The following is a 14,267-nucleotide window of genomic DNA, read 5'->3' as shown; positions in this document are numbered from 1 at the left end:
ATTTTCCGTTTAGGCTCTGTGTGACAGTGGGCAAGTTGCTCTCTGATCTTAGAATAAACGCTAAACTCTATAAGCAAGGCATGCCTGACCTGGCCTCCCTTCCATTCTCATCTCATTCCGCTTTCTCTGTGCTCCAGCCACATGGGACTTCTCTCTCTTCCTTATCTGGCCAAGCACTTTTTCACATCAGGCCTTCACAGGTGCTTTTACCTCTGCCTGTAAAAGTCATTTCCTCAAGCATCTGTCTTTTTCCTTTATAGATGATCACAATTTGTAATTATATATTTATTTGTGAATTTATTTAATGTCTTCTCCACCACTAAAGGCTCCATGAGGTCTGTCTGGTTCACCATTGAATCCCCACTCTCCAGAATAGTTCCTCAGTGGGGATATTATAACAGGCACTTAAATATTGGTTGAATGACTGACACAATGAATGAATTTCTAATTCCTAATCTAGTCAACAAGAAAGTGAGAGAGTTTTGAAAATTAAATGAGACAAAGGTGTTAAGGGATGATTTTCAAAAACAGGTAAAATCCTGACTCTCTTACAAATGAACACATGTCAAAGATTTTATTTACTTAACTCATCAGTTAAAGGAGAGAATTTGTAAGCTGTCACAACTGGTCTAAAGGAGAATCCAAAGAACATATCTTTGTAGATCAGGAATATTGAAATAAATTTGCAAATAAATGGAAAATTGACATTTCTATGGAAAGAAGGAATGTCCCTTCACCAGACAGAATTTTTTTTCATGTCTATAGATATGAATTATTTGCATTATTATCAGTTTTTTCCCCACAAGTTAACCTTAATCTCTACAGAGTTGTAAAATAGCCTAGTCAAAGACTAGGTTCAGATAATTCCTGAATGCATTCCACTGAAAAGGTATCCAGTAATCTCTTTTGCTTATTCTAAAACATAAAAAAAAATTTCCTATAATCTTCCCCCATTTTTGATACAAAGTGATCTAAAAAAATTATTCACAAAATAAGGCTGGTCTCAATTGATTAGGTTTGGCCTGATAATTTACATAGGTGCAGCAAGAATGTTAGACCATCTTAAGTTTGCTCTGCTGGAAGTTTTCATAAGGAATCTCAGATTGAAGTTTTTAAATCCTCTATTACTTGCTATACTGAGGCTAGAAAATCAAGCCCAAGAAACTCTGTCCACCATATTTCAACTACAGAACCTATAAATTTGGGTACATTCCTCTCCTCTAGAGATGCTCCAAATATCCTAAGGTTCTTGGACCTGTTGGGAAATGACATTCCTTTCCACCTGTAAGGATGGAAATCCTGTAAGCCATGTATCAGGCCAGTTTTTCTGGGAGGGCTTTGTAAGCATTTGGTTCCATAAAGTCAAGCTTAGTTCTTTAAATGTAACTTATTATACCTGACTAATGACATCATTCTTAAATATGAAATTCCAGGCAAGTTCTTGGTTGCATAAGCAGTTTTTTCAATTATATCTTAATAAAAGAAGAAAAGATTCTTATTGAAACTATGCAAATAACCCATATTGCCATGAAAAGTAAGGAGGCTCAGTCAGAGTTTCTGAATTCGGGAGGTGAGAGGGAGCTCATCTAAAGTAGTAGAAGTTCAATTTCCTTATTTTCTGGGAATTTTAGGAATATTCAGTTCCTGTAAGTGCTCATTTCTCTCTATAAGTCAATCAGAACACAGGTCCTTTAATTTGAGACTCTATAATCTAATTTATTAATACCATCTGGAGACAGGAAAACATTCTACATTCACAATGAGAAATAAAGGCCTTTCTGAATTACAGATACATAGACATACAGATACAGAGAGAGTTTATAGCTTCAATCCTACAATTTCAGCCACAAACGAAAAATAAACACAGAAACACAAAAATGTAATGGTCCAGATAGCAAAAAGTTAGTCTCCTTCCTTGTGGGTATGAAATTCCTAGTTGAATTGAGCTCAAAATACACACATAGACAAACGGAAGTCTACAAACCATATTCCCTACTGTCTCTTACTCGATAGGGAATAGATCTCTGTAAGATCCATTTACAAAACTCACCAAATTCTCAGTCGTAGCCACCAACAAGGACTAACTTATCAGCCATTAATATGGAGTAATATCAAATTAGAAAAACAAGAGTCAGCAAAGTTCTATTGTCACTTTGAATTCACCTATGGGTGCCAAGAAAATAAGTGCCTGGCTTGGTTCCCTGTGATATGTACCATTTCTGGCAATTTCAGGTGAATCTTTTGCTCATCTTGGTGGGATCTCCAAAATTGTTAAAGGATATATATTTTTGAAAGTAAAACCATGACTCTTATACAACTATAAAATGAACACATCAAAGATTCTGTTTAACTCACTAATTAAATGAGGGAACCAGTAAAATGTTACAATTGATTCAAAGAAGAATTCAAACAGCAGACAAATTTACAAATCAAAAATTTGGAAATAAATTTGCAAATACATGCAGAACTGAATTTTGGGGGGTAGGGAAAGTACTGTCCCTCCATGTGACAAAATTTATTTGCATATGTATAAACAAGAATTATTTGCACTGCTTTCGGTTTTCTATAAATTAACATTAATCTCTACAGAATTGTAAAAGAGATTAATCAAAAACAAAGGTGATTATAGGGTCAGATGATCTCCAGAGTTTCCAGCATTTCGATGAAAAGATAACCAGTAATCTCTTTTGCTTATTCCAAAATCATAACTTTTTCCTTTCAATGGTAAATGCACATGTGTGTTTGTCTAAAATTAAGTCAATTGCTTCAACTAGTACTAAAGCAAGGGTTAAAATCATGCTCATATTCTTTGGGATTCTCAGAGAATGAAACTCATTCTAGTAATGAAAATACACTGAATTAGAAGCAGCTCTGTTTTTCACATCTGCAAAGTAGGCACAGTTCTTGGACATGGGATATGATATTTATAGGTGGACAATATTTGTGAGGACAAAGAATTAGTCTTCATATTTTAAAGTAGTTAAATTCTGGTGTTATAACTATTAAAACCTGGAGTACTAATTTTGAAAAGGGCTTGAAGAGTTGTACTTGGGATCAGTAGTTCATAAGTTTTAACAGTGCAAAAGATTGACCTGGAGTGCTTATTTAAAATGTAGGTTACTGGCCCCAATTCTAGTGATTCTCAAACTTCAATGCACATAAATATCTCCTGGAGGCTTCCATAATGCAGATTCCCAGGGGCCTCAGAAATTTGGACAGGTCTGGGATGGGGCCCGGGAATCTCCATTTTTAATAATAAATTCTTGCCCCAGATAATCCTGCAGTAAGTAAACTGAAGACTTCTCTTTGGAATCATTGTTTTAGAATCATTTACCATCATTGTTTTGGAATCATTGTTCTTAGTGAAGTCTTCTTCAGCTCTCCCATCCCTCAGCGATCATTCTTCTGAATTCCTATAACCCTAGACTTTAATTTCCTGAATGTGACATAATATAGTCCTTAGAAATAATAAAGCAAATGAAAACAATATTTATCCCTTGTAGGATGTGTGCCAACTTCTTCAACCTAGTCCAGCTTAGGACACAGTTTTTTACTTGGATTTCACTGAGAGCCAGAGTTATTTATTTTTCTTCGTATTAGCTGAGAGCAATAAGAAGCTGAAGCCCTATCACAGGTCTATGTCAAGTACTCCCTGAGTTTCTGGGTTTCTGGCTTCAATACCATAGATTCACCTTAATGTGAGTTTTGCCCCTCACAGCAGGTTTTGCTCAATTATTCATTTACTCATTGATTTATTCATTTTTTTAAAACAATGTCTCCTGTTCTTAAAAAACCTTGGCACCAGTCATTTTGACACAGTATGAGTTCTAGGAATTGTAAATTAGTCACATTAATACTAACCATGTTGCCCAGTAACACTAAAACAACCTACTTGGGCATTCACATCATCTGGTAATATGAGAAATGTCTAAAAATAACTCTTTTTTAAAAATAAAATATGACTCATTGTAACAACAGGAGCATGATTTCAAGCACACAGATTTTCTTTCTTTCAGAACCAAAGATCTCCTTAGTTATTGACTGTGTACCTGATTTCTCTGAAGTTTAAAAAGAATACCAATATTATCAATAATTGAAAATGCCATTAAGTATAAAGAAGCTGCTGTTTGCATTGGAATTATATTTCTACCTTAAAATGAAATTATCATAGTACAAGTTTATTTCATAATACCATTATTAGAAATACCATTTTTTCTTGGGTTAGATGAGGCTTAAATGAACAGTACTATGGCATTTTTTCTTGCAAATGATTAAGGCACTAAATGTAGTCTCACAAATAAACTAATGAATAGAGTAAGTTACACTTGTGAAAATGCTTGAAGTTAAACTCACATTCTTCTAACCTTCCTTTTTAGGTATTTTAAGTATGATAGAACAAGGATTGATTCCACCAACAGCAAGAATTACCTTTCAGAATCCACCCATTACACCCAGAGCGGCTCCTCTGCATAGTTTTGATGAAGCACGTAAGATTTTGACTACCGGTAAGACAGTCTTGCCTGTATGTTAGTTGGGGATACACAGAAAATACCAAAATCTTTTATCTTCAATAATAGGACAGGAGGAAACTTGTAATGAATCTGAGTTTCACTTTACTGAATAAAGTAACTTTAGTCTCTTTGTGAAATACCTACTCAGGGCCTGTGTTCTCTATGTGTTAGAAAGTTGGTATTTTCAAGGGATTTGCAGCTTGGTTGGGAAAATAAGACAAATATAATAAAAACAAATAACAATACAAAGTATTATAGACTGAAAACCAAATGGATGTTAAAGTCTAGTACTATAGGTGTTCAGAGGAATGATTGCTGAGAGGTGAGATAATAGAAGACTTCAAAGAGGAGGCTGGATGAAATAGGAGAAAAGCACTGACCTGAGAATCTATTAACTAGTTGCAGAACCTCACGCAAGCCATTTACTTTCTCTGGGCCTCAGCTTTACCAGTTATAAAATGAGGGGTTTTGGCTAAATTAATCCTTCTGTTCAACAAATATTTGTTGAATGCTTGCTTTATCCAAGGTAGCTGGGGAGAAGCTATCCAAGGTAGCTGACAGAGAATAAGTCAGACATTTCTACTCTCACAGTGCTTATAGTCTAGCAGGTAAGTAAATGAGAATGTAAGCTAGGGATAAGTGCTAGAAATAAAATAAAACGACATGGACTAGAGAGTGATAAAAGGAAGTGATTGCTTTGCTTGGGAGGGAAGGGTCAGGGAATGTGTCTTGGAAGATGTTGAGATCCAAATGATGAGAAGGAGCCAGTCATGTAAAGATCTAGGGAACAGTATTTCAGATGTAGGACAGCACAGGCACAATGGCCTGGGGGACTAAGGAGGGAATGAGCAAGAAGGCTAGTGTGGCTAGAGGGCCAAGAGAGAGGGAAGAGATAAGGCTGGAGAGGTAGAGAAGACTGAAATGATGTAGGGTAGAGCAGGACTATGAGTTGTCCTCAATGTTCATTCTCCCCTACTTCCACAGTAATAGAGTCATGGGTGGGCACATGTCAGCTTGGCCAAAGACAATATTTCCTAGTCTTCCTTTCAGTTAGGTGTGCCATGTGCCCAGGTTCTAGACAATGAGGATGTAAGCAGAAGTGGAAAGGGAAACTTCTGGGCATGGCTTCCCCTTCTCATTTTTCATCTCTGGCTAGCTGGGATGCAGATGTGATGAGCAAGCACTTTGGAGCCAAAGATGGAACTCCAGGTTGAGTCTGGCAGAGATGCCCTGACAACCTGGGACTATCTTCCTTTCAACCCTTGTGTGAGAGAGAAATAAACTCTTAATTTGTTTAAGCCACTCAGTATATCTTAGGATCTTTCTTTTTAAATGCCTTAGACTATAGCAGAACCAGTATGGCAGCCTTTCAAACAATGATGAGGAGTGGATTTAATCCTAATTACAATGAGAACTCACTGAAAAGTTTAAACAGGAGGATGAGGTGATCTGATTTATATTTTAATAAGACCATTCTGACTGCTTTACAGATAATGAACCATAGGGGAGCATGAGTAGAACCAAGAAGACTAGTTAAAAGGCTATATTGGTAAACCAGGTGAGAAATGACGGTGGATTTGAGGAGGATGGTATCAATGGACATGAGGAGAAGTGAACAAATTCAGGTTATGTTTTAGAGGTGGAGCCATGAGGACTGGCGGCTGATGGATAGGAGTGAGGGAAAGAGAGGCATCAGGGATAAATATATATGAATGTATGTATGAACATACCCCAATTTTGTATCCATTCTACTGCTGATGGGAATTTCAGTGGTTTATACCATAGAGCTATTATGAGTAATACCATTATGAACATTCTTGTACATGTCTTTTAATGTAAATATGTATGCGTCGCTGTTGGATACATATCAAAAAGAAGAATTGCTGAGTCACAGGGTAAATACATGCTCAGTTTTAGTAGATAATGCCAAACAGTTTTCCAAGGTGTTTATACTGATTTATTTTCCTACTAGCAATATATGAGCATTCCAGATCATATATATCTTTGTCAACACTTGATATTTCCTTTTGTTTGTTTTGCCATCCTGAAGACTCTGTTGTGGTAGCTCTTTGTGGGTTTAATTTCTATTTCCCTGATCACCCATAAAGTTGAGCAGTTGTTTTGATATGTGTATTGGTCATTTGAATATCTTCTTTTGTAAAGTGATTTAGAACTTTAACATTTCTTTTTTTTTTTTTTAATGGGTTGTCTTTCTTTTTCTTAGTTATTTATAGGAATTATGTATGTATTCTGGGTACTAATTTTTTATCAGTTATATGTATTACAAATAATTTTTTTATTCTATGGCTTGGTATTTCATTCTCCTACTGGTGACTTTGTTTTTAACTAAACTTCTGATTTTGAGATAATTGTAGATTCACATGCAGTTGTAAGAAATAATACAACGAGCTCCTTTGTACTATTAACTCAGTTTTTCCCAATAATAATATATTGCCAAACTATAGTACAATATGACCACTGAAATATTGATTCAGCCAAGATACTGAACATTTTCACCACAAGGATTCCTCATGTTGTCTTTTTATAGCCACAGCCGCTCCCCTCTCACCCCACACCCCTTTAAACCCTGGCAACCACTAATCTGTTCTCCATTTCTATAATTTTATCATTTCAAATATGTTAGATAAATGGACTTATATGATGTGTAACATTTTGAGATTGTTTTTTTTCACTCAGCATAATTCTCTGGAGATTTTATCCAGGTTGTTGCTTGTATCAGTAGTTTATACCTTTTTACTGCTGACTAGTAATCCACAGTATGAGTATACCACAGTTGTTAAACCATTCACCAGCTGAAGGATGTATGTGTTGTTTCCAGTTTTTGGCTACTATGAATAAAGTTGCTATAAACATTTGTGTACAGGTTTTTGTAAGAACATATGTTTTCATTTCTTTAAGATAAATGCCCGGAGCATAATTGCTGGATCTCATGGTAGTTGCATGCTTATTTCCTCTACCTACACTTAGAGCCACATCAGACAGTGTTATAATTTTTGTTTCAAACATCATATATAATTTAGAAAACTCAAGAGGAAAAAGGAAGTCTATTGTTTTTACCCATATTTTTGTTTTACCATGTTCTTTCTTCTTTTCTGATGTGCCAAGATTCCTTCTTTTATCATTTCCCTTCAATTTAGAGAATTTTCTTTAGCCATTGCTTAGGGTCATTATACTAGTGACCCTAAATTATCTTCATTTTTCTTCATCTTAGAATGTCTTGATTTCTCCTTTATTCCTAAAGGATATCTTCACTAGATATAAGATTCTGGGTTGACAGTGCTTTTCTTTCAGCACTTAAAAAAACTGTGCCACTTTCTTTTCTTCTCCATGGTTTCTGATGAGAAAGCCACTGTCTTTTGAATTTTTTCCTCATGTAGGTAAGGTGTTGTTTTTCTCTTCCTGCTTTCAAGATTTTTCTCTGTTTTTAGTTTTTAGAAGTCTGACTGTGTCTTAGTGTGGATTTCTTTGGTTTGATCCTGTTTGGGTTTGGCTCATCTTGAAGCTGTAGGTTTATATATTTTGCCAAATTTTGGAAGTTTTCAGCCAGTATTTCTTTGAGTACTTTTTTCAGCTTTGCCCTCTATTGTTTCTCCTTCTGGGCTACAATGATACAAATGTTAGATCTCTTGCTACAATCCCACAGGTCCTTGAGGCTCTGTTAATCTTTTTCCCCCAGTCTATTTTCTCTCCACTGATCAGACTGGGTAATTTCTATTTTTCTGTCTTCTAGTTCAGGGGTCCCCAACCCCCAGGCCGCGGACCAGTATGAGTCCATTTCCGGTCCGTGGCTGGTTAGGAACCAGGCCGCACAGCAGGAGGAGAGCGGCGGGCGAGCGAGCAAGCAAAGCTCCGTCTGCCGCTCCCCATCCCTCCCCATCACTCGCATTACCACCTGAAGCATCCCCCCACCCCGTCTGTGGAAAAATTGTCTTCCACAAAACCGGTCCCTGGTGCCAAAAATGTTGGGGACCGCTGTTCTAGCTCACTGATTCTCCTGCCCCCTACATTCTGTTGTTGAGCCATCTACTGAATTTGTATTTAGATGACTGTAGTTTTCTGTTCCAAAATTTCAATTTGTTAAAAAATATACACTTAAAAATGGTTAAGATGGTAAATGTATTGTGGGGTTTTTTTTGTTGTTTCTTTGTTTGTTTTTTGCCACACCACGCAGCTTGTGGGATCTTAGTTCCCCAACCAGGGATTGAACCCGGGCCACAGCAATGAAAGTACTGAGTCCTAACCACTGCACCACCAGAGAATTCCCTGTTATGTGTATTTTTATTTATTTATTTATTTGGTTGCACCAGGTCTTAGTTGCAGCAGGCATGCTCCTTAGTTGCAGCTTGCTGGCTTCTTAGTTGTGGCACATGGGCTCAGTTGCGGCAGGCGGGCTCCTTAGTTGTGGCATGCAAACTCTTAGTTGTAGCATGCATGTGGGATCTGGTTCCCTGACCAGGGGTGGAACCCAGGCCCCCTGCATTGGGAGCATGAGTTTAACCACTGCGCCACTAGGGAAGTCCCTGTTATGTATATTTTAACACAATTAAAAAATTCAACTTGGTTCCTCTTTATATATTCTATTTCTTTGTGGAATCTTTCTATTTCTTTGCTGAGTTTTTATATTTTTTCATTTGTTTCAAGTGTTTCTGTAATTGCTTGTGGAACATTTTTATGACGGCTGCTTTAAAACTTTTGTCAGGTAAATTCTAAGATCTCTGCCATCTCAGTGCTGGTATCTATTCCTTGTTTTTTTATTCAGTTTAATATCTTCCTGGTTCTTGGTATGGTGAGTGATTTTCAATAGAAACTTTGACATTGTGGGTATTATGTTATAAGACTCTGTTTCTTATTTAATCTGTTTTATCTGGTTCCTCTGACACCCCTATTAATTCCCTATGCATCTGAGGAATAAGCCAAATTAGCTCTGATATATCATCCTGTTTATGTATTGCTAAATTTCATTTGCTAATATTTTGTTTACCATTGTTGTTCATGTGTGAGGCTGTCCTAAATTTTCCCTTTCCTATGTTTTCCTTAGGTTTTAGTATCCAGGTTAGTTTTGCCTTCAGTGAGTGAGTACTGTCTCTTTTTATATTCTCTTGAAGAGTTTGGATAAAATTGGTAATATTTCTTTCTTAAAGAAATAAGTTTGGAAGAATTTACCAGTGAAGCCATTTGAATTTGTAGTTTTCTTTGGGAGTAGGTTTATAATTGTAGGTTTAATTTCTTTAACAGGTATAGGACTATTTTGATTATCTCTTTTGTCTGTTTCAGTTCAGTAAATTAACTTTGTCTAAGAAATTTGTCCATTTTATTTAAACCTTCAAATTTATTGGAATAAGGTTGTTTATAATATCCTCTAATTATTTTTGTAACATCTGTAAAATCTGTGGTGATGTACATTTTCATTCCTGGTGTTGGTTATTTATGCCTTTCTGTTTTTTCCTTGATCAGTCTCTCTAGGAGTTTATCCATTTTATTATTATTTGCAAAGAACCAAATTTTGACCTTACTGATTCTTTCTACTAGATATTTGTTTTCTATTTTATTGGTATCTGCTCTTACCTTTATTATTTCTTCCTTCTTTTTACTTTTTCGAGGTTTAATTTTCCTATTTTCTTAACTTATTGGTACACACCCTTAGCTCATTAATTTCAAATGTTATTTGTTTCTGATATATAAACAGAAGGTTATAAATTTCACACAAAGCACTACTTTAGCCAAATTCTCTAAGTTTGTTATGTCATATTTTCATTATCATTTAATTCAAAACATTTTCTAATTTCCATTGCGATTTCTTCTTCAACCCATGGAATATTTAGAAGTATATAAATTTGAGTACTTTCTACGTATCCTTTTTATTATTGATTTCCAGCCTAACTCCATTGTTTAGAGGACATACTATGTATGCTTTCAATTATTTGAAATCTGACTTGCTTCTTGGTCTTTGCATATGATCAACTTAGATGAGCACATATTCTGCATTTATTAAGTGCGGTGTTATGAATATATTCAGTTAAGTCAACGTAATCATGTTATTCAAATTTATGTCTCTATTAATTTTTTTTGCCCATTTATTCCATCCATTGCTAAGAGAGGTATGTTAAAGTCTCAAACTATGATTGTAAATTTGTCTATTTCCTTTTATTTTTGGTCAGTTTTTTCTTAATATCACACATATTTTTAATTTACTCTTTACAGAAGGAAATGTATTTTTCACCAAAAGTAAGAGGTGCACTAAAAAGTAAGAATCAGTTTTAAGCAGGGGTGAACAAACTTTTTATGTAAAGGGTCAGATAGAAAATATTATAAGCACTGCATGCCACATAGAATCTCTGTACATATTCTTTTTATTTTGTTTTGTTTGGTTTTGCAACCCTTAAAAATTGTAAAAACCTTTCTTAGCTTGAGAACCACAGAAAAACAGGCTACAGGCCAGATTTGGACTATGGAATACTTGACTTTAAGTATTAAAGTTTAATGTATTCCAGTAATTATACTGAGAGCCAAATAAAATTTAAATCAATAGGTATATTTGTACACTGACTATATGCCCAGTTTCCAACATTTTATCCTTTGTACTTTCAATATTATGAAATACTTCTGGGTTTCTTTAATGTGAATTTTTTTTTTTCTGGCATCACGTCCTCTGGAACATGTTCACCCTTTCATCACAACCACTTTTCTCATTTTTGTCAATAAGTTAACCTTAAAGTTCCTCTGGCTGCATTACCAGAGTCTTGTGAATGGTGGCAATATCAACATTCCAATAGTCAGCTATTTCTTCTAGAATTCTACTTATAATCAATTTTTATTTCACTTTCAGCACCATCAGTTTTCAGTTTTTTTGCTGCACTTTCAGCTTTGTTAACCGATTCTATCTTTCAATTATCAATTTTTGTAAAAAATCATGTGGATTTATCACTGAGAGAAAAAAAGGCAATACCACTACATTCTTTGCAGTCTGTGTGTGAACCCAAAAGCAGATACACAGTGGCCAATCACTGATCATGATATGCACCTTTCACTTACATAATGATTTGTGGAACAAAGATCTAGCAGCAAAGTTTGTGCTTTATGCCATTACTGACAGTTACTATACCATAGTAACTGAAATTTGAACCCTGCTGTTGGGGGACTGGTATTATTTAATGAAACTGTGGTACCAAATTTGTGCCTATTGGAATGGTACAAAGTGAAGACTCTTTGTATATTAAATGTGAATGGTCTAAACACACCAGTTAAAAGACACAGATTGTCAGATTGGATAAATAAGCAAGACTCAACTATATGTGGTCTACAAGAAACTCACTTTAAATACAGAGACATAGAGAAGTTAAAATAGAAGGAGGGGGAGAAGTGATAAATCTTACTTACAGAAGAATTCCAAATAATATAAGTAGTTATTCCTCCCTCCAGGAGGTGGAGCTTAATTCTCCCTCCTTTGAATGTGGGCTGGACTTAATGACTCATATCCAAATAATAGGGTATGGAAAGGGGAAAAATAAAAAATTTACAGAGGAGAAGCCTGGCAAACCCTACCTTAACCAAGGATAATACATCATGACCATGTAGGGTTTATCCCAGGAATGCAGGACTTTCTCAACACTTAAAAGTCAATGTAAGTAAGTCAGAAAGAGAAAAACAAATACTGTATGCTAACACATATATATGGAATCTAAAAAAAAAAATGGTTCTGAAGAACCTAGGGGCAGGACAGGAATAAAGACACAGACACAGAGAATGGACTTGAGGACACAGGGAGGGGGAAGGGGAAGGTGGGACGGAGTGAGAGAGTGACATGGACATATATACACTAACAAATGTAAAATAGATAGTTAGTGGGAAGCAGCTGCATAGCACAGGGAGATCAGCTCCGTGCTTTGTGACCACCTAGAGGGGTGAAATAGGGAGGGTGGGAGGGAGACAAAAGAGGGAGGGGATATGGGGATATATGTATACGTATAGCTGATTCACTTTATTATACAGCAGAAACTAACATAACATTGTAAGGCAATTAGACTCCAATAAAGATGTTTAAGTAAAAGAAAAAAAAAGAAATAAACAAAAGAGATGGTATATAATTTTTAAAAAGTCAATGTAAGTCATCATATCAATAGACTGAAGAAGAAAAATCATATGACCACCACAATAAATAAAAATAAAATAAAATTCAACATCCATTTGAATTCAAAGCCTGAAGCAAACTAGGAATGTAAGGAACTTCCTCAGCCTGATATAGGATATCTACAGCTAAATTCTTACTTAATGGTGAAAGACCAACTGCTATCTCCCTAAGATCAGGAATAATACAAGAATATCCACTCTCACCACATCTATTCAACATTGTACTGAATGTCCTAGCCAATGCAATGAGGTAAGAAAAACAAAGGCATGCAGATGGAAAGAGAAGAAATAAAATAATCTCTTTGTAAACAGCATGATTACTACATGGAAAATCTGAAAGAATCTAACACACACACACACACACACACACACACACACACAAAGCCACTAAAATGAATAAGGGAGGTTAGCATGGTTTCAGGATACAATGTTAATATGCAAAATTAATTGAATTTCTATATACTAGAAAGGAACAACTGGAAATTAAATTTTAAAAACAATGCCACTAAAATAACACCAAAAAACGAAATACTTAGGTATGAAACTAAAAAATACGTACAAGATCTGTATGCTGAAAACTCCAAAATGCTAATGAAAAAATTTCAAAGAAGACCTAAATAAATGGAAAGGTAAGCCATGTTTACCGGTTAGAAGACTTGATATTATGATGTTAATTCTCCCAAAATTGTCTGTAAATTCAATGAAATCCAAATCAAGAGCAGTAGACTTTTCTTGGTAGAAATTAACAAGTCAATTCTAAAATTTGTATGGAAAGGTAAAGATGGTACAATAACCAAAACAATTCTGAAAAAGAAAAACATCAGAGGATTCATGTTATCTGATAGTATAAAGCTAGAGTTATCAGGACAATGTGGTATCAGAAAAGGATAAAGACAGAGGTCATGGAACAGAATAGAGAGTTCACACATATACACTGATTTTTGACAAAAGTGCAAAGGCAATACAATGGAGAAAGGACAGCCTTTTCAATAAATGATGCTTGAATAATTGAAGATAGCTATATATAGAACCTTGACCCATACCTTGCACCATATACAAAGATTTATTCAAAATGTATCATAGAAGTCAGTGTAAAGCCTAAAACTATAAAACTTTTAGAAGAAAACAAAGGAGGAAAATCTTTGTTTTCTTGGGTTAAGCAAAGATTTCTTAGATGCCACACCAAAAGCATAATCCACAAGAGTAAAAAAACTAATATCTTGGCCTTAATCAAAACTTAAAACTTCTATTGTTTGAAAGACAGTGTTAACATAGTGAAAAGAAAAGCTACAAATTGGGAGTTAATATTTCAAAACACATCCTTGATAAAGAATTTTTTTGTCCAAAATATATAAAGAACTCTCATAATTCAATAATAAGAAAACAAGCAACCCGACAGAGCTTCAAGATGGCGGAGGAGTAAGATGTGGAGATCACCTTCCTCCCCACAAATACATCAAAAATACATCTACATGTGGAACAACTACTACAGAACACCTACTGAACGCTGCAGAAGACCTCAGACTTCCCAAAAGCCAAATACCAGACAACAGAAGCAAGAAGAACTACAATCCTGCAGCCTGTGGAACAAAAACCACATTCACAGAA

General features: G+C 35.3%; 1 protein-coding gene across 5 annotated transcripts in view; it reads left to right on the top strand.

Annotated features, from left to right (window-relative positions):
• IQCH (IQ motif containing H) overlaps window positions 1–14,267 on the top strand; it is a 207,022-nt gene that overhangs the window by 66,994 nt on the left and 125,761 nt on the right. For 4 of the 5 annotated variants that reach the window (XM_061181984.1, XM_061181983.1, XM_061181982.1 and 1 more), the window contains exon 1: window positions 4,388–4,505. In XM_061181984.1, coding sequence (XP_061037967.1) covers window positions 4,388–4,505 — 118 coding nt within the window. Of the gene's footprint in view, window positions 1–4,376; window positions 4,506–14,267 lie in introns of those variants that run through there. The other variant, XM_061181981.1, reaches the window with a different exon arrangement.

This window comes from Eubalaena glacialis, chromosome 2, assembly GCF_028564815.1.
Source record: "Eubalaena glacialis isolate mEubGla1 chromosome 2, mEubGla1.1.hap2.+ XY, whole genome shotgun sequence".
Taxonomy (NCBI): domain Eukaryota; kingdom Metazoa; phylum Chordata; class Mammalia; order Artiodactyla; family Balaenidae; genus Eubalaena; species Eubalaena glacialis.
Note: the sequence above shows the minus strand (reverse complement) of the source record. Positions and strands in the feature narration are given on the sequence as shown.